The sequence below is a fragment of the Cydia fagiglandana genome, chromosome 18, assembly GCF_963556715.1.
Source record: "Cydia fagiglandana chromosome 18, ilCydFagi1.1, whole genome shotgun sequence".
Classification (NCBI taxonomy): Eukaryota; Metazoa; Arthropoda; class Insecta; order Lepidoptera; family Tortricidae; genus Cydia; species Cydia fagiglandana.
Window position 1 is genome coordinate 4,221,586 of NC_085949.1, and position 27,296 is coordinate 4,248,881.

At 38.6% G+C, this 27,296-nt stretch overlaps 2 protein-coding genes across 2 annotated transcripts; one reads left to right on the forward strand and one right to left on the reverse strand.

Moving 5' to 3' along the window:
* Positions 1–6,397: 6,397 nt before the first annotated feature.
* Positions 6,398–7,908, reverse strand: LOC134673228 (protein UXT homolog). The gene has a single exon (XM_063531178.1). The coding sequence runs from the start codon at positions 7,901–7,903 to the stop codon at positions 7,463–7,465; it is 441 nt and encodes a 146-aa protein (XP_063387248.1). The 5' UTR covers positions 7,904–7,908; the 3' UTR covers positions 6,398–7,462.
* Positions 7,909–8,592: 684 nt separating this feature from the next.
* On the forward strand, positions 8,593–24,229 carry LOC134673246 (NAD-dependent protein deacetylase sirtuin-2-like). Its single transcript, XM_063531209.1, has 7 exons — positions 8,593–8,773; positions 8,845–9,096; positions 10,842–11,048; positions 17,180–17,329; positions 18,074–18,266; positions 18,676–18,862; positions 21,022–24,229. Exons 1-7 carry the CDS (start codon positions 8,659–8,661, stop codon positions 21,190–21,192), a joined length of 1,275 nt encoding a protein of 424 aa, XP_063387279.1. The 5' UTR covers positions 8,593–8,658; the 3' UTR covers positions 21,193–24,229.
* The last annotated feature ends 3,067 nt before the right edge of the window (positions 24,230–27,296 follow it).

Genomic DNA, 27,296 nt, shown 5'->3' on the forward strand with positions numbered 1-27,296 from the left:
TATTTGTAAAACAATTAAGAGTAAAAATTGCAAATAACATTTCTTTTGTTACAGCGACATCTATGCAGTTAATGTTACACTGATAACAAAAACGCACCAGTAAGTACTGGTAACAACCATTAAAGTTCACGCTTAGTATCCCAGGTGGCGCATTTATTAAAACTCATCAATGCCACCTGGCGACATTACGACAAACTAAATACAACGCCCAAAGACTAAACAATTCATACTAACTTTATTATAAAGGTGCCCTCTGATTAACAGTCCGCCGGACGGTATCGGCCTGTCAGTTGTTCGCAACTGTCAAAATTTTGTTCTAACTGACAGGCCGATACCGTCCGGCGAACTGGTAATCAGTGGGCCCCTTAACATTTGTTTAACTATTAAATAATATAATTATATATGTATGTAATAAATAAAATAATACATAATAAAGTAAGAATATTATTTTTCGTCATCTTATCCTATCCTCCATATTCTATCGTTCCTATTCATGCAAATTTTAAGTTTCTTATTCTCAGTAGGCAATAACTTAGTCACCCCAAACCCCAAGTCTTCCCCAAGTCTATAAGTAGGTACTTTTGGAAAATTCAAATGAACCAATTTCCGTAAAGGCAGGTTTTCAGCTGACTAACCTTCAAGGTGATCGGGCAATTGAGATTCTCTACTTGAGGGCTGATTACTAATTTAGAAGGGGGTGAAAACGTACATATTAATTAGCACAGGGGTCTCTAAACCCAGGCCCGCGACGCGTTCCAATCCGGCCCACGGGGTTCAGCATTCATTGAGAATGGAACTGTTCCTATAGTTCGTTTTTTTTAGCATTAGAAAGAACTTGCAAGAAGGTAAGCGATCTTGACATGTCTTTTAATTGAAAAACGCTTTTTAAAAATCATAAACTATTATGTACTTATGAAAGCAGAAGAATATAAATGATCGTATTAGATTCATAATTACATTTAAATTATAGAGAATTCTGTGACGTGTGTATTGTGTGACGTGATATAGACCTTATGTCTTGCTGTGAGAGTTGAAATTGGCTATACTAAAATCTGATCAAAATTCTGGAAGTAACGGTGATAGAGCATGGTGACTTGTTGATACCAGAGGGGTGTTTCTTCGTCAATATAACGAGTAATAACTAATAAAGCTAAGCTTTTATTTGAGTTCTGTATTTTATTTATTGTCCTTCCCTTTTACTGCTAAGATAAATCATACCTATTATTAAGTATGAGAACCTTACACAGGAAAATAAGAAGAAAAAGTATGTGATTAATAATGAAGTTGAAAAAAACCGACATTAATTGAGTCAGTCTCAGTCAGTTTAGCCGACGAGAAATGGAATCACATCAACATTGACTGCACGAGCTGCCTCGCAGAGCACGTCTAGCGAGGCAAACGCTTGCAACTCGTATTTAACTACTGACCCTGCACCAAGTTGCCACGCGAGGCAAAACGGCCGGCCTCAGCGAGGCAACTCACTTGTAGTCACTCGCGCTGTCACAACGTACACAACTTGGCTAATTCGATTTTACCATAGGTAGCGTAAGTTTTTCAAAAGTAAGAATGAAGTCTTTAGTTAGATATAAGTGAATTTCAAAATTATCCCGCTTTCGAAATTACCCCAATGCCACTTACTAGAAAAGTTATTGAATTACAAGCCGACTCGCTCTTTACCGTTTTTATAAACAATGTTTATAATTATAAATGAACCGTATAACGGTGCTGATAAAAAGTTTTGATAAGAGTTCCGCCTAATTAAGACCTTAAGGATAAATACAACAAGTATACCGGAAGTCGAACTTATGTACGAAATATCATTTGATAATAACTGGGTCCACACAGAGCGAGCATAGGTACGCGCGAGGCAATTTCCCACACCGTGAGCACACCTGCATGGAGAAGATACTAAAATAACGTATACCTATAGTCCGTTTTTTTTAGCATTTGAAAGAACTTCGCAGAAGTAAGCTTGTGGTTCCAAATCCGGCACTTTTGGCGGTAATAATTTGAAGTAAATTATATGTAATTGACCATGCTACGTTAGATAATTCAATAATTATGAACAATTAAAGAGCCTAACAAAAACTGCACGCTTGCTTCTGTGGAGTTCTTTCTAATGCTAAAAAAACGAACTATAACCCCAATCCACTTTAGGCCAGAGTGGGGCCCGTAGTCCCCCTCCCGCCCCTTCTACCGCTCCCTCTGATATTTTTGACTGCAAAATACCAAGAGATATCGTTATTTGTAAAACAATTAAGAGTAAAAATTGCAAATAACATTTCTTTTGTTACAGCGACATCTATGCAGTTAATGTTACACTGATAACAAAAACGCACCAGTAAGTACTGGTAACAACCATTAAAGTTCACGCTTAGTATCCCAGGTGGCGCATTTATTAAAACTCATCAATGCCACCTGGCGACATTACGACAAACTAAATACAACGCCCAAAGACTAAACAATTCATACTAACTTTATTATAAAGGTGCCCTCTGATTAACAGTCCGCCGGACGGTATCGGCCTGTCAGTTGTTCGCAACTGTCAAAATTTTGTTCTAACTGACAGGCCGATACCGTCCGGCGAACTGGTAATCAGTGGGCCCCTTAACATTTGTTTAACTATTAAATAATATAATTATATATGTATGTAATAAATAAAATAATACATAATAAAGTAAGAATATTATTTTTCGTCATCTTATCCTATCCTCCATATTCTATCGTTCCTATTCATGCAAATTTTAAGTTTCTTATTCTCAGTAGGCAATAACTTAGTCACCCCAAACCCCAAGTCTTCCCCAAGTCTATAAGTAGGTACTTTTGGAAAATTCAAATGAACCAATTTCCGTAAAGGCAGGTTTTCAGCTGACTAACCTTCAAGGTGATCGGGCAATTGAGATTCTCTACTTGAGGGCTGATTACTAATTTAGAAGGGGGTGAAAACGTACATATTAATTAGCACAGGGGTCTCTAAACCCAGGCCCGCGACGCGTTCCAATCCGGCCCACGGGGTTCAGCATTCATTGAGAATGGAACTGTTCCTATAGTTCGTTTTTTTTAGCATTAGAAAGAACTTGCAAGAAGGTAAGCGATCTTGACATGTCTTTTAATTGAAAAACGCTTTTTAAAAATCATAAACTATTATGTACTTATGAAAGCAGAAGAATATAAATGATCGTATTAGATTCATAATTACATTTAAATTATAGAGAATTCTGTGACGTGTGTATTGTGTGACGTGATATAGACCTTATGTCTTGCTGTGAGAGTTGAGAATACTTTGACGCCAAATGTATTAGAACCATATACGTTATTAGGCAAAAAATAATGACAGCAGCAACCAGACACCCTCCCCTGGCGCAAAAACCGACGGTGGCCCGCGCGAAAGTTTCTGAGGCGCAATATGGGCCTCAGGTAAAAAAGTTTGGAGAGACCCCTGAATTAGCACATAATCGGATCGAAATAGGTTGAGCGGTATTTCGACTTATTAATACGTGAGTAACCCGTTTAAAATTATTTTAGGAGCTTAATATATTTTTCACCGACATGGCCCACCGGATTAGCAAGCTGAAGTTGGCAATGGGCAGGCCACATTGCGCGCAGAGAAGATGGCCGATGGGGTCGAAAAGTGCTCGAGTGGAGACCACGGACTAGCGAGCGCAGTGTAGGACGTCCACCCACAAGATGGACAGGCGACCTTGTTAAGGCCGCCGGAAGACGCTGGATGCGGGTCTCTTCTTAAATAGTTATAGAATTATTAATTAGAATTATTTCTCCATTATTCCTAAATCATTTAAATTTGCGAACACAACTTGTTATTTAAATGTACACCGAATAAAATAATTTAAATAAATTTTCGGTTACTGATGAAGTTAAAGTGACGTCACAAAGTTTGTGTCTCCCCCCTCCCCCATGTCACATTTTCTTGACCCCTCCCTCCCCCAAACGTGTAATGTAATTAATGGATGACCCCTTACAACTTAACAATTTTGTCGAATTGTACACTTGTAAAGTTTTGTGGGATAGGGCACAGTAATCAAATTAACTACGTACCTAAAAATAAACGACTGGTTAAAAAGCAGAATGGGGAATAACGCAAATGGAACAAAAAATTATGGAGCACAAAAATTTTGGGTAGCTACTACTAAAGGTGGTATTTCACCTATCCAATATCTTTATCCAATGTCAGTGCGTCTAGTGAGAGAGTGCTCTCATTAAAGCAACATGTGAGACGTTGCTGCTAAAAACAAGTGCGAGTCGGACTCGCGCACGAAGGGTTCCGTACCAAAAAGCAAAAAAAAAACAAAAACAAAAAAAGCAAATAAAAACGGTCACCCATCCAAGTACTGACCACTCCCGACGTTGCTTAACTTTGGTCAAAAATCACGTTTGTTGTATGGGAGCCCCATTTAAATCTTTATTTTATTCTGTTTTTAGTATTCGTTGTTATAGCGGCAACAGTAATACATCATCTGTGAAAATTTCAACTGTCTAGCTATCACGGTTCGTGAGATACAGCCTGGTGACAGACGGACGGACGGACGGACAGACGGACAGCGAAGTCTTAGTAATAGGGTCCCGTTTCACCCTTTGGGTACGGAACCCTAAAAACGAAGTATAGTAGTATTTTTATTCAAAACTGAACACAGCTTTCAACGCCTCTATTTTAGAGATAGAGATAGAGATCTTTATTTTGCATCCAATGTACATATTTATATTACATACGAGTAGACTACATAGTAACAGGCACATGGACCCTGGCAGGGTATCGCAAAAATATTTGTAACAAATCAAGTTATAAATTTTATGTGACAAGCATAACATGACTTAAAGTAAATTAAGAGTAGGTAACAATAATTAGGAGTAATCAATTAAATATTTTTTTAACTAAAATGTGTTTTCTTACTTACATATACTTATAATTATAACAAGGTATCTTCCATAAACTCAGATATACTGTAGTAGCACTTTTCGACCAGTTTACTTTTTAGATTTGTTGCAAATTGGTTGTATGATGTTTTTAAATAAGCGGGAATTTTATTGTAAATTATAATAGCCCTGTAATAGGGGCCGTTTTTGTAGATCTCTAGTTTCGGCTCCGGAAGTTCTAAATACTGTTTTCGTCTGGCATTTTGGCAAAATTTAAAAAGATGTATATTTTTGTGGACGAATATGGCTACTTCTAAAATGTAAAGAGAGGGGAGGGTTAAAAGTTTCAGATTTTTAAAATAAGGTCTACAGTCTAAGGTTTTGGGATAGGTACAGTTTCATTTGGTCTCTAACAATAAAATTGTACATTATGATGCAGTGATTAATCTATACATACCTATACAATATATGTATTGTATAGGTATGTATAGATTAATCACTTGTAAGTGTTTATTTATTACATTATAACTAGAAATAACATAGAACTTTAAATAAGCTTAAAAATAATAATACTAACTACTTATCTATTACTTATTTCAGTTATTATATACATAACTAACATAACTAATATAAATAATAAATAAAATAAAATTTCAGTTAGGTATTGAAAATAAATTTTTATTATTTGGAGCATGTTGTATCCTACTTCTGGGCAAAGGCCTAACCCCCCAATTTCTGTCTATCACACAAATGCGCCTCATGATATTGCCGTACCGCTCTCAGAGGCATTGATGCCGGCATCAGGCGGTGGACTGAAAATAGGGAATGCAAATCGGTTATTTTTTGTATGGAAATAACCGCGGTTTCGGTTAATAACCAATTATTTCCATACAAAAAATAACCGATTTACATTCCCTAACTGAAAACCAGCGCTGTAACAGCTAGTCTGTAACACAGCAAATGCTGAGTCCATCCGTATTGTCACACTATTGGTTGTTTATATAAGTTTTATAACCAGAGCTCGGCAGGGGTGAGCCATTTTGACGTCACTTATGTCAAGTGTAGATATTAATAGAGATACACCTTAGAAAGAAATACTAAAATAAAACTTTATTAATTATTACTACTTTACTTTTTATATTATTTCTTTATTATTTATTACTTTAATTATAATTAAAGTAATATGACAATGCCTTATGTACAAATACACAACATATAAATTATATCTGTAGCAAACTTAGAATTTTATTAGGAAGATTTTACCACCTTAGCTTTAAAGTACCAATTAATGTATTAAAGTGCTTATATTTTGCAATAGTTGATTCCGTGTTAAGCTATGCCCTTGATTGCTATGGTCTCACTTTTAAATCGTATATAGATAAAGTAGAAGCGCTACAAATTAGATTCTTAAAGTTACTCGTCAATAAAAAAACTAGAAACAGTTGTAAAGGTAATTATAATAAACTATTTAAAATTTGTAAAATACTCCCGGTCAGTTTAAAACACAAATACCTCTTAGCAATTAACAACCACAGCAATAAAGAGCAAATCTCGACACGAGTAGAACATAAACATAATACAAGATCAGTGGCTGTGCAAAAATATGAAATACCCCGCGTCACCAATTATTACGGAGACCGAACTCTAAAAAAAAGGTTGCCATATTTCTTAAACAGTCTTCCAGAAAATATCAGGCTCGAGCCCAATAAAACTAGATTTAAAACAGCAGTAAAGCAGCACCTATTGAAAATGCTTGGGTGACAATTGCATGCCTGAGCCTGCAAATGTCACCCAAGTAAAGTAAGGTATATTTGATTATATTAGTTAAGTGTATGATGTTAGTTTTTATAATATTTTGCACTGATTACGTATGCAAGTAATTATATCAGAGACTCGCACCTGCAGACAAACTGTGTAAACAGTTTTGCAGGGAACTGAATTAGATCGTAAGGTTATTTCTTGTATTAATAATAGTAATAAATAAATAAAAAAACACTTTAATAGTAGCATATGGATGGATAAACATATTATTTGAAGAGGTTTTACTAAAAAATTCTTGCTATAATTTTTTTTTTATATGGCCACGTAAAAATCGTAGCGGAAGGCAGCCTAAATAAAATACTTTTTTAGTTATTAAATTACACCACATATACCATCGAATGACAAGGCATGTCCATGTTGTGCAAACTCTGAAAACAGCTCACCCTCGCCGAGCTCTGTTTATAACATAAGAATGATTAATGTCAAACTATGTTAATTTCATTGTTACATGTAACATGTTGTTTTTGTTTTGTTTTGTTTTTATCGTCTTTGTTTTCTTGTATGTGTGTGGCAATAAATAATTCTTATTCTTATTCTATCTGTGCTACAGAAATATAATTAGGTGCATGTGATAGAGATAGGGACAGGGCGGGTACAAAATTCTTTGTGCTTAATGTCCTTAGTTTAAAACAAATGATACTTGAAAGCATAATAGGTTACTTTGACACTTAAAGTTTACATTTTGCTGAGTTTTAGAACATATAAAACTATAATTGGCTAGATTTCCTTGTAAAAAAGTTCTCCACTAAGACCAAAGGAAAACATCACTTTATCCCTTAGCAGCTTTTTCCTGCAGCTCCCCAATACCAAACAACATAAGCTTAATATGAGCCTTAGTCTTAGCACTCTGGTCTTTTAACTCTTCCGCTTTCCTCTCATACGCCTTTATTCTCACATCCAAATATTTCACAGCCTCCTCCGCAGGAAATTCAAGAAAATGATTCAATCCAACGTTTATTAGCATTGTTGAAGTGTCCGGAACTGAGGCCTCCATAAAAAAGTTGCAGCCTATGTTTACTTGCGTCTTGAATCCGTCAGGATGTTTTTCTTTTGAAGTTACCACTTCTAATGTGTGTTTTTGTTGAATCAAGTCTGTGATTTCTGCGTTGATTTGCTGCAGCCGCCAATCTTCCTTTTTGAGGTCTTCTTTTAAGACGTCGTTGATGAACGCTTCGTACTTTGCGATAGATTCGTCAATTTGTGTAGCCATGGCGGTTTACAAGTTTTTAAGTACTGCTAGAACTTTTAAAATACTACAGTTATTCTTTTAGTATTTTAACGTAACGCATTTTTTATTTCAATTACAATAGTAAAACTTTACTGTAACTATTATTTTGAACCAGTACAGACAGTACATGGACCTGACACACCTGACATGGTAGCATCATGGTAGTGACCAAGTGACAGTGACAGCCTGACAGTAATGATTTTTTTTTACTCTGTGCCTAAAGCGGTATTCAGACGGGATTGATCAAATCGGTCGATTAGATCAGAAATGAAATTGGCATCAATCTCCAATTTAATCACCAATTTTAGATTTATGGTGATATTAGAGCCCTCTAAATTAAAAAATGACCCAGAACAAAAATACTAGCCTCACAAATTGCTATTTCTGCGTCCGCACCTCAATGTATCAGTAATATCGGTCATTAACGGCGGTTGAATACGGCGAGCCAAGTTGACAATTTAATCAGATTGGCCAAAAATTGACTCGTTTAGGTACGCCTTTAAGGCACTTATCTAAATTCATGTTTACGAAGTTGGGTGTGATATTGGCATACTGTACCTTTAAATTAATTATATTATGTATTTAGAGTCATATCAATGTCATAAGCATATAAATAAATAAAAAGTAAAACACTTATTAGGTTACATTTATACCGTTCGAAACTTTACAACATTACGTAATCATTGCTGAAAGGCGTAAACGTCGTAAACATTCAGGAATCGTAACCATTTCCGAGAATGCGCTACGTTTATCTGTCAAAGAGGCCGTGGTTGAAGTGGACAAAGATTTGGAGTCGTAATTTACAATATTTACCAACGATGTCTGCCAATTCGCCACCCGGGACCAGCGATGGTAGATATTTTGACACCCATTACTTACCGGTACGCATAGGTTGAAGGTTTAATTATATTATTGACTTTCAGGAGAAGACTCGTTAGATGCGTCGACCGTCCCGCCAAATCATATAGAAACTATGGGCGCCCGCCTTCGGGATTTGGATGTAGACTCTATCCGTAGATACTTGGCTCAAAAACTCGGTTTCTATGAGCCTACTGAGCCGGCGGCGCCGGTAGAAAAGGTTTTGGACGAAGTCAACCTAGACGGCATCGTGAAGTGGATAAAAGGATCGCGATGCAAAAACATTATAACATTGGCGGGAGCGGGAATTTCTACGTGTAAGTAACATTTTAATTAAATCTGCATAAATAATTGACGGGAATAATTTATTTAAATAAAATACATTATGTTTACAATCAGTGACTAAAGTGGAATATTTTGGTTACACACTGTTTATGTACAAAACAAATTCAAGGTCAATTAGTCTACGCGTCAAATATTATGGAATAGTCCAGTTAGATTAGATTGCAAGCATTTTGTTACTATTAAAGTATAGGCGATGTACAACATTAATTTATCTGACATTGAATTGATTACTTTGAGTCATGTCTGTTATGAATCAGTTAAGGGGCTACCCGAGGTTTTCATTGATTTTTGACAAGTTTTGAATCGTATCTTCTTTTTTTGCACTACATATAGAATTATAAGACAAACGGTTATCGGTTCTTCAATCTTTTATCTCCAGTTTTGTCCACCGGATTTTGAAAAAAATGAATACTTTTTTTTATTAATTTTTTTAAACATTGTCTAAATAACACTTTTTTCGTATCTAGTTTGCAGTGAAGGATCTTACATGTACGAAATCTGCATATTTGAGTTCGTCTTTGAAGTCTCGAAAATCATGTCCAAGGTTTTAATTTTAAACTAATTAACACAAAAGTTATGGCCAGAAAACCAGTTTTTTAACCTAAAATTGTTCAACTTTGATGCCAAATATCTCGAATACAGTGAACTTTAAAGTAAATATGGGATACTTTATTGCTTAAAGCCGTTGCTGTTAATATGATAAGCTACAAAAAACATTAGAAAACTAAGGGATTCAGATCGAAGGTCATTGGCGTGGGGGAGCCCCTTAAGCTTTTATTTAGGTAACTTCAATACTTAGAGCATTTAGTAACTGGAGAAGCCTTGGCTGTCATTTTCTCTACAAAACAGTTTGCCGATTTTTGCCAGGGAGGGGCACGTCAAATGTATGGCTATTTGTACATGTTTTGTATGTTACGTACAAATAGCCATGTCAAATAAATGTCAGTCTATATAAAAGTTTGCACAACTGTGCAAGGCTTTCGGCAGAGGGGTAAGCTCTTAAAGGTGACTCCCGTTATTAAATGGTCTCAGCTTCAATAGTTTCAATATAGAATAATAAAAAAGTTTTGTAATGATGTGCCAAATGTACTGATTGATTAACTCGTGTTAGAGATTTTTAAGTCAAGGTGTTTAAATACACATGATGCAGTCAGACATCTTTATTTGATATGTTAAACTTTTATGCATGGTACTAAAATGGCAATACGGAATAATATTTTTTTATTTAAATCCAAGTCTGTTCTTTCCATAGAGCATTTAATAACTGGCCAGCCTACCGCGAACCACATTCGACATCTTGTCTCCCTGTCACACTTACATGTGAATTTAAAAGTGCAACAGAGAGGCAACACATCGAACGTGGTCCGCGGTAGGCCCTCAGAGTCGCCTTTAAGAGGTTACCCCTGTGCCGTAAACCTTGCACAATTGTGCAAACTTGTATGGACTATCTATGGAAATCGGCAGACTGTTTTGTACAAAAAATTACAGCCAAGGCGTCTCCAGTTACTGAATTCATAAGTGCATTATAATATAATTCAGGACTTACCCAAACTGTTTTCAAAAGTATTGTCCCATTCCCAGAAAGTATGCAAAACTATATTTAAAGCCTAGTGTTTTTTATATGGTTAAACACTACAAGTTTAAACTGTAAAGCCAGTGAGAAAGTTAAAAATAAATCATGTATAAATTTTAAACATCATAATATACCTTTTTCCAGCGGCCGGAATCCCAGACTTCCGGAGTCCAGAAACGGGTCTCTACCACAACCTGCAGAAATACAACCTCCCCGAGCCGCAGGCCATTTTTGAAATCAACTTCTTCCGACAGAACCCCAAACCTTTCTTTCTGTTAGCCAAAGAGCTGTTCCCGGGAAGCTTCAAGCCTACTGTGTCACACTATTTTATCAGGCTTTTACATGAGAAAGGTATGTTTATTTTTTAAATCCTTATCATCAAAATTTTTAAAGAAAAAACCAGACAACTGCCTGTCCGACTCGCCCACCGAGGGTTCCGTACTTTTTAGTATTTGTTGTTATAGCGGCTTTTTTTTTTTTAAATTATGAATGGGCTTACTCATGGCCACCTCGGAGTAATTAACAATGGAGCCGCCATTAACAGGCGTTCCCCTCTGTCGAAAATAGGCGGCCAATGGTCAACCTCATGTCAACCATATGTATGGACTGACGTTTATCTGACATGACGTACCTATACATTTGATGTGCCCCTCCCCCGCAAAAAACGGCAGACTATTTTGTACCGAAAATTTTAGACATGGCGTCTCCGTTGGTTATATCCTCCAAGATGGCCACAGACTAGCCGAGGCGTAGACGTGGCCTACGATGGAGCGAGCCTGTCGGTAATAGGTACAGATGCACCCCGGAAAGAAGGAGTCAGGTCGAATGGACTCCGTTTTGCGGAAAATAGACATGCCTGCGTTTTGGAGGCATTGAACGTGACCAGATTGTCATCACCCCACTGGGAAACGAGACTAAGGGTCAAGCTCATTCGCTCAACCATGGCCTCTCTCTGTGAACGTATATCCTCCCTGCTGTCCCTTGCACTAGCCAAATATCTCTCAACAACCGTACTGTCATCTGCATAACCTACAATGCTGGGTTGCAGCATGTCGTTAATGTGGAGCAGGAAAAGGGTTGCGGAGAGAACAGACCCCTGAGGAACACCGGCGTCAATGCCCATGAGGTCCGAAGAGCAGCCATCAATAACTACTCTGATCGACCGTTCTCTCAAGAAATCAGATAGCCAGCTACAAAAGTCAGCAGGGATGCCGTAAGCAGGAAGCTTGCTAAGGAGACTTGCGTGCCAAACCCTGTCAAAGGCCTTCGAGATGTCCAGTGAAACAGCAAGCGCTTCACCGTTCCTCTCGATGGCCTCGCCGCAGCAATGCGTGACATACGCTAAAAGATCCCCAGTAGACCGACCTCGGCGAAACCCATATTGACGGTCACTGAGCAGATCATTTGCTTCGAGGTATGCCAGCAGCTTGCCGTTAAGTACCCTTTCCATGACTTTACAGAGCATGGAGGTAATGGCGATTGGTCGGTAATTGCAGGGATCAGCACGACTACCCTTCTTGGGTACTGGCTGCACGTTTGCAAGCTTCCAGGATTTCGGCACCGTTCTTGTTTGGAGAGAGAGGCGGTACAGGCGTGTCAGTACAGGAGACAACTCAGGCGCACACTGCTTTAGTACACGTGCAGGTATACCGTCTGGCCCATTGGCTTTATTCACGTCAAGATTCAGCAGAGCTCGGCGTACCTCTTTTTGATGTATAGCAATTCTCTGCATAGAGGAACTGCATTGAGGTAGCGTAGGTGGAAGTTTTGAGCCTGCATCTAGACGTGAATTGCTCGCAAACAGAGAAGCAAACAAGTTAGCTTTCTCTGTCGCGGAGTGGGCCAGTGTCCCATCAGGTTTCTGCAGAGGTGGCAATGTGGGTCGGCAGAAGTTGGATTCGACCGCTTTCGACAGGGACCAGAACCGCTTGCTACCAGGAGGGTAGGAGGCGAGTTTGGCCCCTATTCGACTGACGTTGTCGAATCGAGCCTTTCGAAGCACCCGTTTGCAGGACTTGGCAGCTGAGTTAAAGGCTTTTTTCCTCGCGGGAACCCTCTGTGCTCCAGCTTTGGTATCGCGGGCTAGTACCCAAGCCTGGTATGCAGACTGCTTAAGGGCCACGGCTCGAGCACAGTCCGAATTGTACCATGCTCGGGTCTTGTGATCGAGGTCGATGTGACACCAAGCTGCTAGAGCTGTGATAGCTTTCATGGTCCATGCTTTACAGCCTGGTGACAGACAGACAGATGGACAGTGGAGTCTTAGTAATAGGGTCCCTTTGGTTAACGGAACCCTAATAATGCAAAACAAAGATTTGTTTTCATTCAATCATTATCTGTAAGTATCTTAAGGGCCACTAAGAGTTAGTTTTAACTCAGGGTTAAGCCCAGTGTCTTTTACTGGTGACCATGATTACTCCAGGTACATGTGAAAAATATTTGATATTTAATCATGGCTTTATAAGTTTCAAAAAGGAAAAATGAGTGGATGGAAAGGAAAAATACTCATTTTCCGTCTGACATAGTGAATAATCCTGTAACATTATATCCTGAAACATGGCAAAGGATCGTATGTCCGTTAGCGCGCTCGCCGGCCGATGCGGCGGAGCAAAAAGTTAATGTGGTCCGATTGGTAGAACAAAGGCAGTCGGACCACGTAGCCAGGCCCCTATTTCACCAACATGACAGGTGCGACAATTCGACAAGTCTCATTGTTGCTGACATCACAGGCATCCATGGGCTACGGTCATCGCTTACCATCGGGCGGGCCGTATTCCTGTTTGTCACCATCATTGTATTATTTAAAAAAAAATATTATATCGGCAAAAAACAGGTATTTCTCTTGTGATGTTTATGATGAAAATGATGACAATTGTCACAAGATTTCAAAGAACTTTCGGTAATTCTTGACAGCAAATGAGTCCTGTGTCGGAATTTCGTGACAATTGGGTAGGTAAAGTTTTTTGAAGATAGGCAAATTATATTTTTTCCCGATAGTATTCATTATAGCGATCACGGAAATGCAGCTCTTTTATTTTTATATTATTTTATTGATTAAATATAATTTTTTAAATGATCGATATGACGTTTGTGAAGTGAAATGGCAGATTCGAGTAATTAATTCCTTTGCCGTAGTAAATGGGACGAGATAGAAAAAAAATCGATGTCAACTGTCAGTGTCATTCTTGGAAAATAACTTGCAAATAATTTGAAAATAATGGTCGGACGAAACATTTGTGTTTTCTTGTAATTGGATGTCGGTGTGATTTCTAGAATAAGTATTTTTAACGTCCCTAGCACGCTCAACACGGATATTTTGATAATGATAACGATTGCTTTCGACTACTTGGCACTGCTTCTTGGAGAACATTTTCATTAACGCCTTCACCACGACTCTTGGACTGCTACACGAGTCATTTTGGATCTCAGTATCAACACAATAGATGGAGACGATCCCGGAAACGTTCGAATGGAAATAGAATATTACAGAGATGAACTCAAAAGTGCGTCGTACCGTCTTGTAGGAAGTACAGACGTTACTTTCCAAATTCAGCGTATTTGAGCACACCAAAGTCTTTAACAGCGATTCGGTGCCAAACTTTGAAGATATATTGGCCAAAATGGTAACTTATACGTTTGTGAGGACTATATAAACGTGATTGTTGTATTATACATACATGATGATTAAGATTGTAATAGTCTTATAACTAGGTCGTTATTGGCTATTATATATGGGCTCGGCAAGGTGTTCACAATATCTGAACACGCACGCCCTGATAATAGAGGCGTGTTCAGATATTTATGAGCACCCTAGCTGCACCAATATATCTGATGGCGACTGTACTTTAGAAAACTTATAATATAAATCCAAAATAATATAATATAAATCCAGTAAATTCCGTTTCGTTTTATTTTATAAATCCACAAATTATTATCCTTAAGCATTAACATTACAACAGTATATAGGATCACGCTGTGTGGCGTGCCCTTGAAGAGAGTTGAAAGGTTCAAATATGGTCAATATGGATAAGTATGTCTGTAGGGTAAATGTGCTTCACGTTGGGGCCTGTTTACATATTGATTAGTGTTGATTGCGGGTTTAATACATTTGCCACTATACACAAGTAGCAAGTGTATCAACTCGCAAAAATACTACATTTTTGCTTCCATTGAGGTATACATAGTAAGCACTATTCTCAAATTATGTGAGGAAATAAAACAAATTCAATTTAGTAAAGCGTATTTAATAGGGGTAAAGTGACGCGAATACAATTAAAAAAACAACGCATATTCTTAGTTTATATTAAATGTAGATGGCTTTTTAGTTTTCACTTGGTCACAGAAATACGCTAAAAACCATTTTCAGAATAGGTGTTTCTTGCGTTTTGGCTGTCCTTCTTGTGTCCTTCCACAGCATGAGCATGTCGTAAGTCCTGTTGTATTTGTCCCTGGACTTAGCAGGAAGCTAGTTATTCATTATTAAGTTTGTTTCTGCTTTCAAATGAGGCGGTGTGCCGTCTATTCCAGGTCGTTTTCGTCACTTGAACTCATTTTGTTTATTACGAGTATTAAAATAACAAGCGGTAACTTATTGAGTATTGCACAACGAATAAACTTTGCCGCCTTTTATTTGCATATTTTTTAAAATTATATTACCATAGATACTAAGCATACGGTACGCGCATGCGTCAATCCGGGCGCACCGCGCAGCGCCCTTTCGCGGTGCTAAAGCGGTATCCAGACGGGACTGATAAAATCGGTCGATTTGATCAGAAATGAAATTGGCGTCAATCTCCAATTTTAGATTTATGGTGATATTAGAGACATTTAAATTGAAAAAATGCCCCATAACGAAAATACTAGGCTCACAAATTGGTGTTCTTGTGTCCGCACCTCATTTTATCGGTCATTATCGGCGGTTGAATTCGGCGAGCCAAATTGGCGTTTGCGTCCGCACGTCCCGATTCGATCGGGCAATTTAATCAGATTGGCGAAAAATTGACTAATCTGGATACGCCTTAAGCAACATCGAGTTCACGATAATTTGACATATAATAATAGTAGATTTTTAGCATAAGTTGCATTTCATAAAACTTAACCCAAATCATTTGTACATTTTCAAGTCAAAGATAAAGACATGTTGGTTTTAAAATTTTAATAAGTATAGACCATAACATTGTCATGATCTTGTAACATTGTTAAAATAAGAGAGTCTCCCATTTTCATTTTATTGCATTTTTTATAAAATGTCTTTAGATTCTCGGGATATCTTGGTCCTAATTCGATTGCTCTTTTTTATGGAAATAATTATATCCTTCAGATTCACAGGATGCTCGAGGCTTAGCCGAATAACACTGCAAGGAAGTATGTCATGGCTCAATGGTTCTAATTAGCCATCAGTATAATACCGCCAATGAATGTTTACATCCACCTGAAAATAAGAACAACATTCATAAAATGAGGATAACCACACAAAACTAACAGATGGTTGAAATTGTTAGAAAAAATTAGACCGATTTCTTGTTTACGAACTTAACAGCTCATGGCAATTTAATAATAAAAATCAAAACACAAGTGAAGATAGTTTTATGTACCTATGTATTTCACGGATACGTACTCCTGTACGGCCATTGCTCCTCTAATTCAACGGCATTGTGCTTATCACTGTTATGATAATAATTTCAAATTTGTAGAATCTGCTCGCAATCTCGTATGAACTCGCTTATTTTTCTTGCAAAACTCTGTCCAAGGGTCAGCGCAGGGGCCGTCGTGTAGGGGTGGGGAAGAAAACGTTGTCCAATAATTATGCAGTGCCAAGTTATCGAAAGTAAATTCAATCTTTGTCCAAATACGCGCAGATGTCGTGGGGAATCAGAAGTCCGTGGGTCGTGCTGAGGTCGTCGAAAATCTCAATGATAACATTAATAGCAATTCGCAAGGTAACATGAGGCTTGTCCGTTATTTTTCGGGAATGAGAGCTAAGTGACACTGACAGTTGACATCGTTTTTTTTTCTATCTCGTACCATTTACGACGCGCAAAGGAATTATTGGGATCTGCCATTCCACCTCACAAACGTCATATCGATCATTTAAAAAATTATATTTAATCAATAAAATGAAATAAAAATAAAAGAGCTGCATTTCCGTGATTGCTGTAATGAATACTATCGGAAAAAAATATAATTTGCCTATCTTCAAAAAACTTTACCTACCCAATTGTCGTATTTCTTGTGACAATTGTCATTAGCTTCGCAAAATAAATACTTATTTACTGGCGATATAGTGGAGTTTTTTTTTAATTAACATGTTGGTGGAAAACAATCACACCGCCCGTCTGATGGTAAGCGGTTACCGTAGCCTATGGAGACCTGTGACGTCAGTAACAGTGAAGTCGACAAATGCGTCATTTGTCACGTTGGTGAAATAGGGCCCAGATGGTAACATACATTTGTAACTTTTAAAAAATTAAAAAAAATTGCAGGTCTTCTCCTCCGCCACTACACTCAGAATATCGACACCCTAGAGCGCGGCGCCGGCCTCCCGGAGGAGAAGTTAGTGGAAGCCCACGGCACCTTCTACACGTCGCACTGCATCGACTGCAGGAAGGAGTACCCGCTTGAGTTCATTAAAGGTACCATCAACTCGCAATTCATTGTGGTCACAGACAAAACATCCTCCAGACTGAGCATAGTCGCGCTACCTCTCAGCCACGCATACGGTAATTTTACTCCATTTTTGGCATCATCGGTTGCATGAAATAATTGCTCTAAACTCGGTCTAGAGGATTCCTAGTCTATGATTGTGGTATAGTATAGGGAGACGGATTATTGAGACAGATTATGATTTTTTTATTTTATTCTTTTATTTATTAAATACCCCTCTACCTCACATCACTTCATGGCGACCGTGACAGGACACGAACCTGCAATCTTCGGATGATAAACTTCTTACAAAAGGCATAAGGTCCACTGATGGACAGTTAAGAGTCTTACTGTTTGTACAATACTCTTTATAGCACACCACAAGTACAGTATCTATATCTATAGTACCGAATGAAACAACACACCAAAAGTATTTACCAACCGGGAATACCATCCTAAATTGGGATATATCTCTACAGTTCATCAACATCATCTTGCTGCTTGACTGCTTTTCTACCGCTGAGAGCGTCGCTGGTGCGCTCTCAAATGACTCACGTAGCCAATCTTTGCAGCAAATGTGCAGGTCAGCACCCCTCCAACGTAATTATACGTGATGGCCACAGGTGGTCTGGCCTTTAGCTCGTCAAGCTTAAAGTCGCGTCGACAGTTCTCTACAGTTATTGTATGAACAAAATATAGCAGTATTTTAAAATATTATCTAATTGTTACCACAGAGCGTATATTCTCGGACCAAATCCCCATCTGCACTGCCTGTCCCGGCGTAGTCAAGCCTGACATCGTGTTCTTCGGGGAGAGCCTACCGGACCGCTTCCAAGACTGTCTGCAGGAGGACTTCCAGCACTGCGACATGCTCATCATCATGGGGTCGTCGCTGGAGGTGCAGCCGTTCGCTTCCCTCATCGACATGTGAGTGACAGATCTGTTTTGATGACAGTGTTCGGAGAAAGCGTGCCAGGGCCAGGCCAGGCATATATCGTCCTCTAGTACCCCCTCTCTAATCTCCTGGTTTAAAGAGAATAGAGTCAAAGTAAATTATGTAGCTACTGTAAATTTACTGCCATCTTTCGACAGAACTTAAAACTGTTAGAACGCCATTTGACTTTGATCCTTATTCTTTCACTGATATGTGTTAACTTATTAAATATTAATATTAACGCCATCTACTCGACTATAGGCTAAAGGTATGGTGCAATGTTTGCCTATGCTATAACAATTTTTTTCCGAATAATCGTTGCGAGTTCCATTGTAAGTCGCGCATTATGTACACACCCGGTCTCGTAATATTCACTCACACACCTTAACCGTTTCCCCTCAGGGTCCCCGAGTGGTGTCCGCGGCTGCTCATCAACCGCGAGAAGGCGGGGCTGCGCTCGCCGCTGCTGCGGCTGTGGGGGCTGTCGTCGGGCGGGCTGCAGCTCGACGCCGGCGCCACCCGCGACGTGGCGCGCCTCGGCGACTGCGACCACGGCTGCCAAGAGCTGGCCGACAAACTCGGCTGGGGGGTGAGTCACTCATTGTAACTATAAATAAAAATAAAAAAAATAGACTAGGAATCCTGTAGACCAGCGGCCCGCGAGCCTCCCTGGCTATTTTGTATGTAATATTGACAAATGACAATGTCTGATAAAGTCATAAATATTAACGATGTGCGGCCCGCCTCCACTTCGTTAAATGCTATGTGGCCCTTGGCTGCTAAAAGGTGGCCGACCGCTGCTGTAGACCGAGTTTAGAGCAATTATTTCATGCAACAGATGATGCCAAAAATGCGGAGTGCGCGGGACGAGGTGAGCGAAATCCCGTGCCGTGGTTGGTCCGTTCAAAGACACGGACGGCACATAAAGACACTTTCGACTCGAACATGGAGTAAAACTACCATATGCGTGGCAGAGGAGCTAGCGCGACTATGCTCGGTCTGGAGGATGTTTTGTCTGTGTTATACTTGCTACAATACCGACTGAAAGTATAATACTCTTTTACCAAACGAAGAGTGAAAGAGATGGCTTTATAAGCCTACTCGCCACTTAAGGTTGCCTCCAGAATCTCGCGAACTAAATTGACAGGTCAATGTGCACAAATGATACCACAGTTTGGCCAGTGCTGTTCACATCGATATTTTCAAAAAAGTTTTAATTAGAGAATATCGCGAGAATTCACCGCTAGCGGCGCTACGGTTGCGCGGTCAGTTAAAATGTATCTTTAAGTAATTTAAATGATTTTACAATTATTTTACAAATGTTACTTGATATTTCAAAAAATTGTGCAATTTTATAGTAAGCGATACAAGGATATTGGATAAACATATTGTAGGTAATGAAATAAATATTTTATTATATTTATTTTATTTTATTTATTAGGAAAACTTACAGCTAGAGTAACAAGTTGTAGGTGATAACATAGAAACAGTGATTTTGGCTCAAAATACAAATAAGGCCGACCCAGACGGGGAAATAAGATAAGATTTTTCATTTATTTTGTGTGGTGTGGACTTAAAAATTAAATCGTCTCGGTGATCCCTATTGCTTCGATTGTAAAGAAGACTAGTCCCTGAACTGGACATTCAGATTGACAATTTGGTCAGAATTTAAATACAGTTAGACCAAAAAAAGCATGCAGCGATTTTAATAGCCCACGCAGTGCAAGTATTATTTTAAACGTCGAAATTCTAAGAAATTATTAATTTATTCTGCGTGGGCTATCAAAATCGCTGCAGACTTTTCCTGGGTCTAACTTTAATTATCGATCAATCTCATCTACCGGTCACATTGCATAAAATTAAATCACCAATTTTAGATTTATGGCGACAACCGCGAGCTCTTGATATAAACAACTTGCCGCCAAACCTGCATATTTGTCAGTTTCACATCCGCACCTCCTGATTTGATTGGTAACGTCACAATCTTACAATCGAATCAACCACTTTTCACGTCACATTCATATTACAAATCGAAATCGTTTGTGACCCCTTTAAGGCTTGGCCACACACAGAGCGCGACGCAGCGCCGCGTCCGCGCCGCGTGATGCCGACGCGAAGCCTGGTCAAACAGGGCGCGCGCCGGCCTCACGCTCTCAACACGCCCTCAAGACGCGCGTGAACGCACCGCACCGCTCGCTGCCTAACGTCCGATCCTACTGATGTGACCTTGCGCGACGCGGCGGGCCGCCGCGTTCGCTCGGCGCAGCGCTGCGCACGCGCCGCGCGAACGCAAGGGGCCGCGCGGCGCGGGGCGCGACAGAAGCGGGGCGTGATACCGGCGGGACGCAGTCTGTTTGACGTCGGTAACCTGTTAGCATGTGCCGCGGTCGCGCGGCGTGGACGCGGCGCTGCGTCGCGCTCTGTATGTGGCCAAGCCTTTATAATTATCACATAGGTAGTAAGTGCATCTTACTTATCGATATCATTTTATCGACATATACCCCTACCTATGTTTTCTTTGCTATTCCTGGTATCATTTTATTTGTCAAACTCATGTCAATTTAGTTCGCGAGTTTCTGGAGGCAACTGTAGTCTAGCAGGATGTACTATTAAAATCGAAGCATGACGGCTATTATATTACTGCGAAGATGACACGTGCGTCTGTGATGAATTATCGGGAAATCACAGTAACAAATATATGAGAATTTCATGAGTTCATGTCATGATAAGTTGTACATTTGTTTTCAGGAGGAACTCCAAGCCCTTGTAGCATCTGAGCACGCCCGGTTAGAGCTGACAGGCTCGCTGTCCGCGCCGCACGCCCCGCACGCCTCGCACGTGTCGCACGCCTCGCACGCCCCGCACGCGCCGCACGTACCGGAGCCGGGCGTCAGTTCACCGCTAGACCCTAAACTGTGAGCGTTAAGCTAACGTCTTATGTATGTCGAATACTTTACCGCAGCCAAAATGTTCGTTTGCTCCTGAATGTGGATGCGCGTGCAAATTTTCATATAGCCTCCTAAGGCCCAGCCATACCAATAGAAAATCCAGAATTTGCCACTGAAATTTGAACCTTCAGTGCAGGGAATAGAGTTGATTTTGGTTTTGTTTGAAAATTGAACGAAACAAAACAAATGCGACTCTGTTCCAATTGAATATGATTCAAATTTCATCGAACTGAATAAGTACTATAGGTAGAACCTTGGGCCTTAGGAGGATAGTTGAAGTTTTCTAAGGTGATTTTTTTCGGGTAAGCCTTCATGTTAAACAGAAGGCATTGTTTCGCTACAGAATACGTCAAGAGTGACAAGCAACGAGCCTGTTTAAAAAGCAACTTTATCGGCCTGTTTTTATGGTTCAAAATCATATATCTCATTCAACACGGATACGATCTTGGAGAAAAAATCTTAGCACATAAATGATATATTTTTGCGATCGTCCAGTCAATATTATTGCTTTTGCGCGAATTTGACTGCACCAGAAGAGATATAACTCGTATAAACAAATCAAATATTTGAGATATAGCAATATCGGAAAATTCTGAACCCATACCGTCCTGACTATGGATAATGAATACAGTTGTAGTGCATAATTATTTTCCATCGTATTTTCACGGAAACGTACGAACGTGTCTTGAGGTAGCATGACAAATACGAGCATTACAGAGAAAATACGATGCTATGTAACAATGCACTTTATTACACTTGTAACACGGTTTATTGTCCAATAATTTCAATGGTGTTAGTTAGTGACTTTTGCTTGTCACCCGACGAAATGCAATGTTATTTTGGCCGTTTATGATAAAAAATTTCGCGTCTGTGTTAATTTCTTGTTTAGATGAAATATATTTATTTATTAGTTGACTTAAATTACTCATTATTGTATGAATAAAATCAAATTCATATTCGGGTGTGGTTTTCAAAGTCTGGTTGCGTTATTTTCACCAATATTTGGACAAATCCCGGTAGCAAAACGAATAAAAAATACAAAATTCTTTATATCTTTTAAAGAATTTGCCACATTTTTAATTAGGGGATCTAGCCGCCCGTCAAGCAAAGAAATGCCTGTGTTGTGAAATACTTAGTAATTGTTTCAGTGTTTTTTTATTAATCGAGTAATATCGTCACTTTCTTGAACTGAATTTAGAATCTTTTTTATGATATGCTACAAATATTAGTCAAAAATGAATTAATCGCAACTTTTGTTGTAACTTAAAATTACAATTTTTAACAAGCATTTCATTAATTGACCAATTGAAGGAATGTTTACAAAAACAACATAACTGCTTAGAGCGGTTGACACTTTTTAAGAACATTGTCAATCGTTTCAGGTGTCAACCAGGTAGTCAGTTATGTTGTTTTTGTAAACATCCCTTCAATTATAAGCCTTTATTTATATGAAGGTTTATTCATGGCAACTTAAACGTGTCTTCTTGGAATGGTAGACAATTAAAAGTCAAGAAATGCATAATTTATTTATATCAAAAATATTAGAATTAAGTACTTATTTAGTCACCTTTGCTATAGCACTAGGACTTTATTTGGAATATTACTCGGCGACATTAAAATTGTAAACCTTAGGAACCGGGGTCAATGTACGAAATTCTTCGTGCTTTGCGTCCTTACTTTAAAAATACGCACAGTCGAGTTTTAATTTATAACCCGTTTTGTTCCTTGCCACAGTGACAATAATAGAGTTAAGCCACGAAAAGTCTGCAGCGATTTTTATAGCCCTCGCAGTGCCAGTGTTATTTATACATCATAATTTTATAGAAGTTTGACGTTTAAAATAATACTTGCACTGCGTGGGCTATCAAATCCGCTGCAGACTTTTTTTGGTCTGACTCTATGAGGTCTCTAGTGACTTTCATATTGATTATCACTGTGACAAGGTACGAAATGGGTCATATATTAATACTTTCGAACGTACACAGTTTACTAGCTAAGGCACACTGTTAAATATGTCGCTCTGCTCGCCGTGGTATAGACTCAGTGAGTGAAAAGCCTTTGACTCAGTGTGTGAACAGCCTTTTCATCTTAGCGTATATTCCGGTTAAAGCATAAGCGGCTGTTTTGGAATCCAGGACGGCTACCGTGAAAATCGAAAATCGTCAATTGCGGGCATTTTTCTCTGTCACTCTAATTACGCCTTCATTGGAGTAAAAGAGAAAGATCCCCGCAGTTTGCGAACTTCTGTTTTCGCGGTAGCCCCTCAGGATCCGCTAAGTGTGTGATTCGCCTATGTCATGATAATAGTGCCTCGTAACATAACTTTAATTTATTTTATTTTAGGACTTTAATAAGTGTTTTTCTCAGTTTTAATATTGGATGAGAAAATGATTAATTTTATGAAATATTTATACTGTTTGGAGTTTGGAATAATTCTAAATTGCAATGAGGGGTTTTAGACCAGAGGTATACAGTTGGAGTGCATAATTGTTTTCCTTCGTACTTTCTCGGAAACGTTCGTATTCTTGCTACTTCAGTTCACCTCAGTATTTTTTGTACAGTCACCTGCAATAGTATGTTACACAACGAAGGCCGCAAAAATATCTGACACGATCTTATTTGTAGAGCCATAAGAGCGTGTCACATATTTTTGCGGCCTTCGAAGAGTAACATATTGTTGCAGGTGACTGTACCTGTACCTACTGACTGAAACAGCAAGACACGTTCGTACGTTTACGTAAAAATACGAAGGAAAATAATTATGCACTACATCTTTACTTAACTGCGGATTAAAGTTGATCCGCTCGTCAACCGTGGTTAGTGAAACAGGCCCTTACAAAAATATTGTTGTATGTCATAATGCTTTGTTTTACTTTTGTTGTTTTTTTGTATAAATTATATCACAAAACTGATGTAATCAAATGTCTTATGATGCAGATGTGTATGTATACTATTATAATTATATTTAAGATGTGTATAATTAATATGTATTATGAAAATGGAATTGATAGCTGTATTTACTGTATCCTGGCCCTTTTAAATTAGTAGTGCTTAAATAAGTCATACTTAGATATAAACTTCGTATATTATTCTCACAGGGCTACTTGCGCCATTCAGGGTTAGCCGCTAACTCGGGGTTAGCCGGTTAAACCCAGTTTACCAGTTCAATATAACCCTGTGTTAACAACAAACAGTTAACTCCGAGTTAGTGGCTAACCCTGGATGGTGCAAGTGACCGTAATACAATTTGCCTATCTTCAAAGCAGGAGTTAAAATGAATTATCATTGAAGAGTCTAAAGCCTTGACAATAGTGTAATATATCTGATACTGTACAGTCGCCATCAGATTTATCGGAGCGGCCAAGGTGTTCACAATATCTGAACACGCACTCTAACGCCTGGACAATAGAGGCGTGTTCAGATATCTGTGAGCACCTTGGCCGCTCCGATATATCTGATGGCGACTGTACATCGATCTTGTTCCCAGGGCTCTGAACCGGTTTTTTTTATATCCCATAATAACCCAATATTTTTAATTATGCTCTTTCCGTAGGATCAAAGACATATGTAACTTCGAATAAGATGAATAAAGTCTAAGAAAAAAACGTGCCTCGGAAATCAAGAAAAAGTCATTCTCGGATAGATGCCGCACACACCTTTAGCCTATGCTCGGCTAGATGGCGTGAAGAAATCGTTTCATATTTAACAATTTTAACACATAGATATCAGTGAATAAACATGGGGTTATAGTCGTGTGTCGATAGATGGCAGTAAATTTACAGTGACTACAACATTTACTATGACAGGACCCCTCTATACTATCTATTCTCTTTGATTTAGGTAACGACTTCGTATTGAGATTGACCCATCAAAAATGAAATAATAAACCAAAGAACGTAACAATACCGGTATTTCTTGTGTAGAAAAAACCGGCTCGGCCTTGCTTGTTCCACCATAAGTTTTCGCTGAAGCTTATCAAGTGTGTAAACGCACTATTATACATATAACTGTAATTATACTCTCATTTGAATATGTAATAGATGTAATTGTGTATGTTGTGCTAGTTTTGCTATTTTTCCTATCTTCCAAAAAGGGTCAATCAATATATTATACTTATTAGCGTATTGTAAATTGATAATATGGGGAATGCTCGACCGTTATGAATCTTTGTCAAAAGAATGTCAACATTGTCGGTGGCGGATTTGCAGTGTTGGCCGACCTAGGCCCCAGGCCCTGTAGTAACTACATACTTTTTTTTTTAGGATTCGAAATAAGGTAAACAATGAATAAACACATGTTTCAAATTGGGAAGAAACAAGATGCGACATGCAGGTTCTGTCAGGAGTCAGAGGAGACTGCAATGCACATTCTCTGCTCTTGTGGACCACTAATGGCAAAAAGAAGTACCTACCTAGGGCGACACGTAGTGCAACCCTATGAGGTACAGAACATTACGGCCCAAAGAATCTGGAACTTTCTGGATGCAACGGGCATTAGTAATGATCTTTAAAGGGCCGTCACAATAGATCAATGCTGGTCGATGCGACACTCAAAGGCCCACAACACCACAATAATAAATAAAGGTAAACAATCTTGACGTGTCTTTTAATTGAAAAACACATATTAAAAATAAGTTACGTCAAATATGTAACAATTATGAATCTAATACGATCATTTATATACTTCTGCTTTCATAAGTAATAGTTACTGATTTTTAAAAAGCGTTTTTCAATTAAATGACATGTCAAGATCGCTTACGGGTGTGCTACTCTGCAGCGGCGCCACCATAATGAATACCAATGAATTATATGGTGAAATGATGTACCTAAGAGGTACATCACGTACCTATAATGTGTATGACTGTACCTGTGATAGAAAACGAAATAATCGGCATTGAAAGTGGCGCCGCTGGGGAGCATACTCCCCAGCGGCGCCACACAGTACTCATAGATAGAAATGATATTAGCTATTTTTTTCTTATGTAAATTGATGTACTAATGCTGTTTATTACGTACCTATTGAAAAAAATAATTATTTTGCATTGATTAGTGATTTTATTTACATTTTAATTCCGCGTTCCGCCTAAACGGTATGAGTTGTAAGAGAGGCGCGCGGGTGAGCGAGATGGAGATAGAAATTCTTCCCGCGGGACCGCGCTCCCGCGGCTCGCTCCGATTTTCTATACTAAATTTTTTTTTATTGCTTTCTACTTCTGTATTACGTTGTATTTTTTTATATTTAAAAGTATATAATTAAATTAAATTTTCTGTATGATAGTTACAGATAAAAATTCTATGTTGTTTCATTGCGATTTTCAGTAGTCGGATTTTAGTTTTTTTGAACTTATTTTTATCAATAATATTTAGATGTTTGCTTTCGTTATGTTTATGTGTCTGTAAAAAGAAAAGTAGTTATTTGTTTTACGAGGGGGCAAAGTTGTTGTTTAACCTCTCGCGCTAATATTGGTAGGTACCCGAGCAAGCGAAAGGTTCCAAAAGTATACAGGGTGATCAATCCAAATGGGTCAGTATGGAGAAGTCAGAAACTATGAGAGATAGCGAAATCTGTTCTTAGGAACCATGGCTTCGATTTTAGATTTAATAATAATGGCATTCAATTTTTTTTTAAACCTATCATAGATAACCGGGATTTGAACCAGGGGGCCGATTTTTGAATTTCGACCGCACGACTTCGTGTATTTCGTTCAATAATATCTCCGCTACTAGGCATTTAAATTCTACTAATTGAATTGAAAATGAGTGGTCAATACCACTTGATTCCGAATTTCTATCGCTCGTATTTCAAAAATTAGCGTTTCACCGTTTTCCACAGATTTTCGTGTGCTGCTCTGCAGCGGCGCCACCATAATGAATACCAATGAATTATATGGTGAAATGATGTACCTAAAAGGTACATCATGTACATATAATGTTTATGACTGTACCTGTGATACGAAACGAAATAATCGGCATTGAAAGTGGCGCCGCTGGGGAGCATACTCCCCAGCGGCGCCACACAGTACTCATAGATAGAAATGATATTAGCTATTCTTTTCTTTTGTAAATTGATGTACTA

Coding starts and splice junctions, on each gene's coding strand:
- LOC134673228 (XM_063531178.1), bottom strand. CDS start 7,903: ATGGCTACACAAATTGACGAATCTATCGCAAAGTACGAAGCGTTCATC.
- LOC134673246 (XM_063531209.1), top strand. CDS start 8,659: ATGCGCTACGTTTATCTGTCAAAGAGGCCGTGGTTGAAGTGGACAAAG. Junction 11,049..17,179: donor CAGGCTTTTACATGAGAAAG/GTATGTTTATTT, acceptor AAAAAATTGCAG/GTCTTCTCCTCCGCCACTAC. Junction 18,267..18,675: donor TTCGCTTCCCTCATCGACAT/GTGAGTGACAGA, acceptor GTTTCCCCTCAG/GGTCCCCGAGTGGTGTCCGC.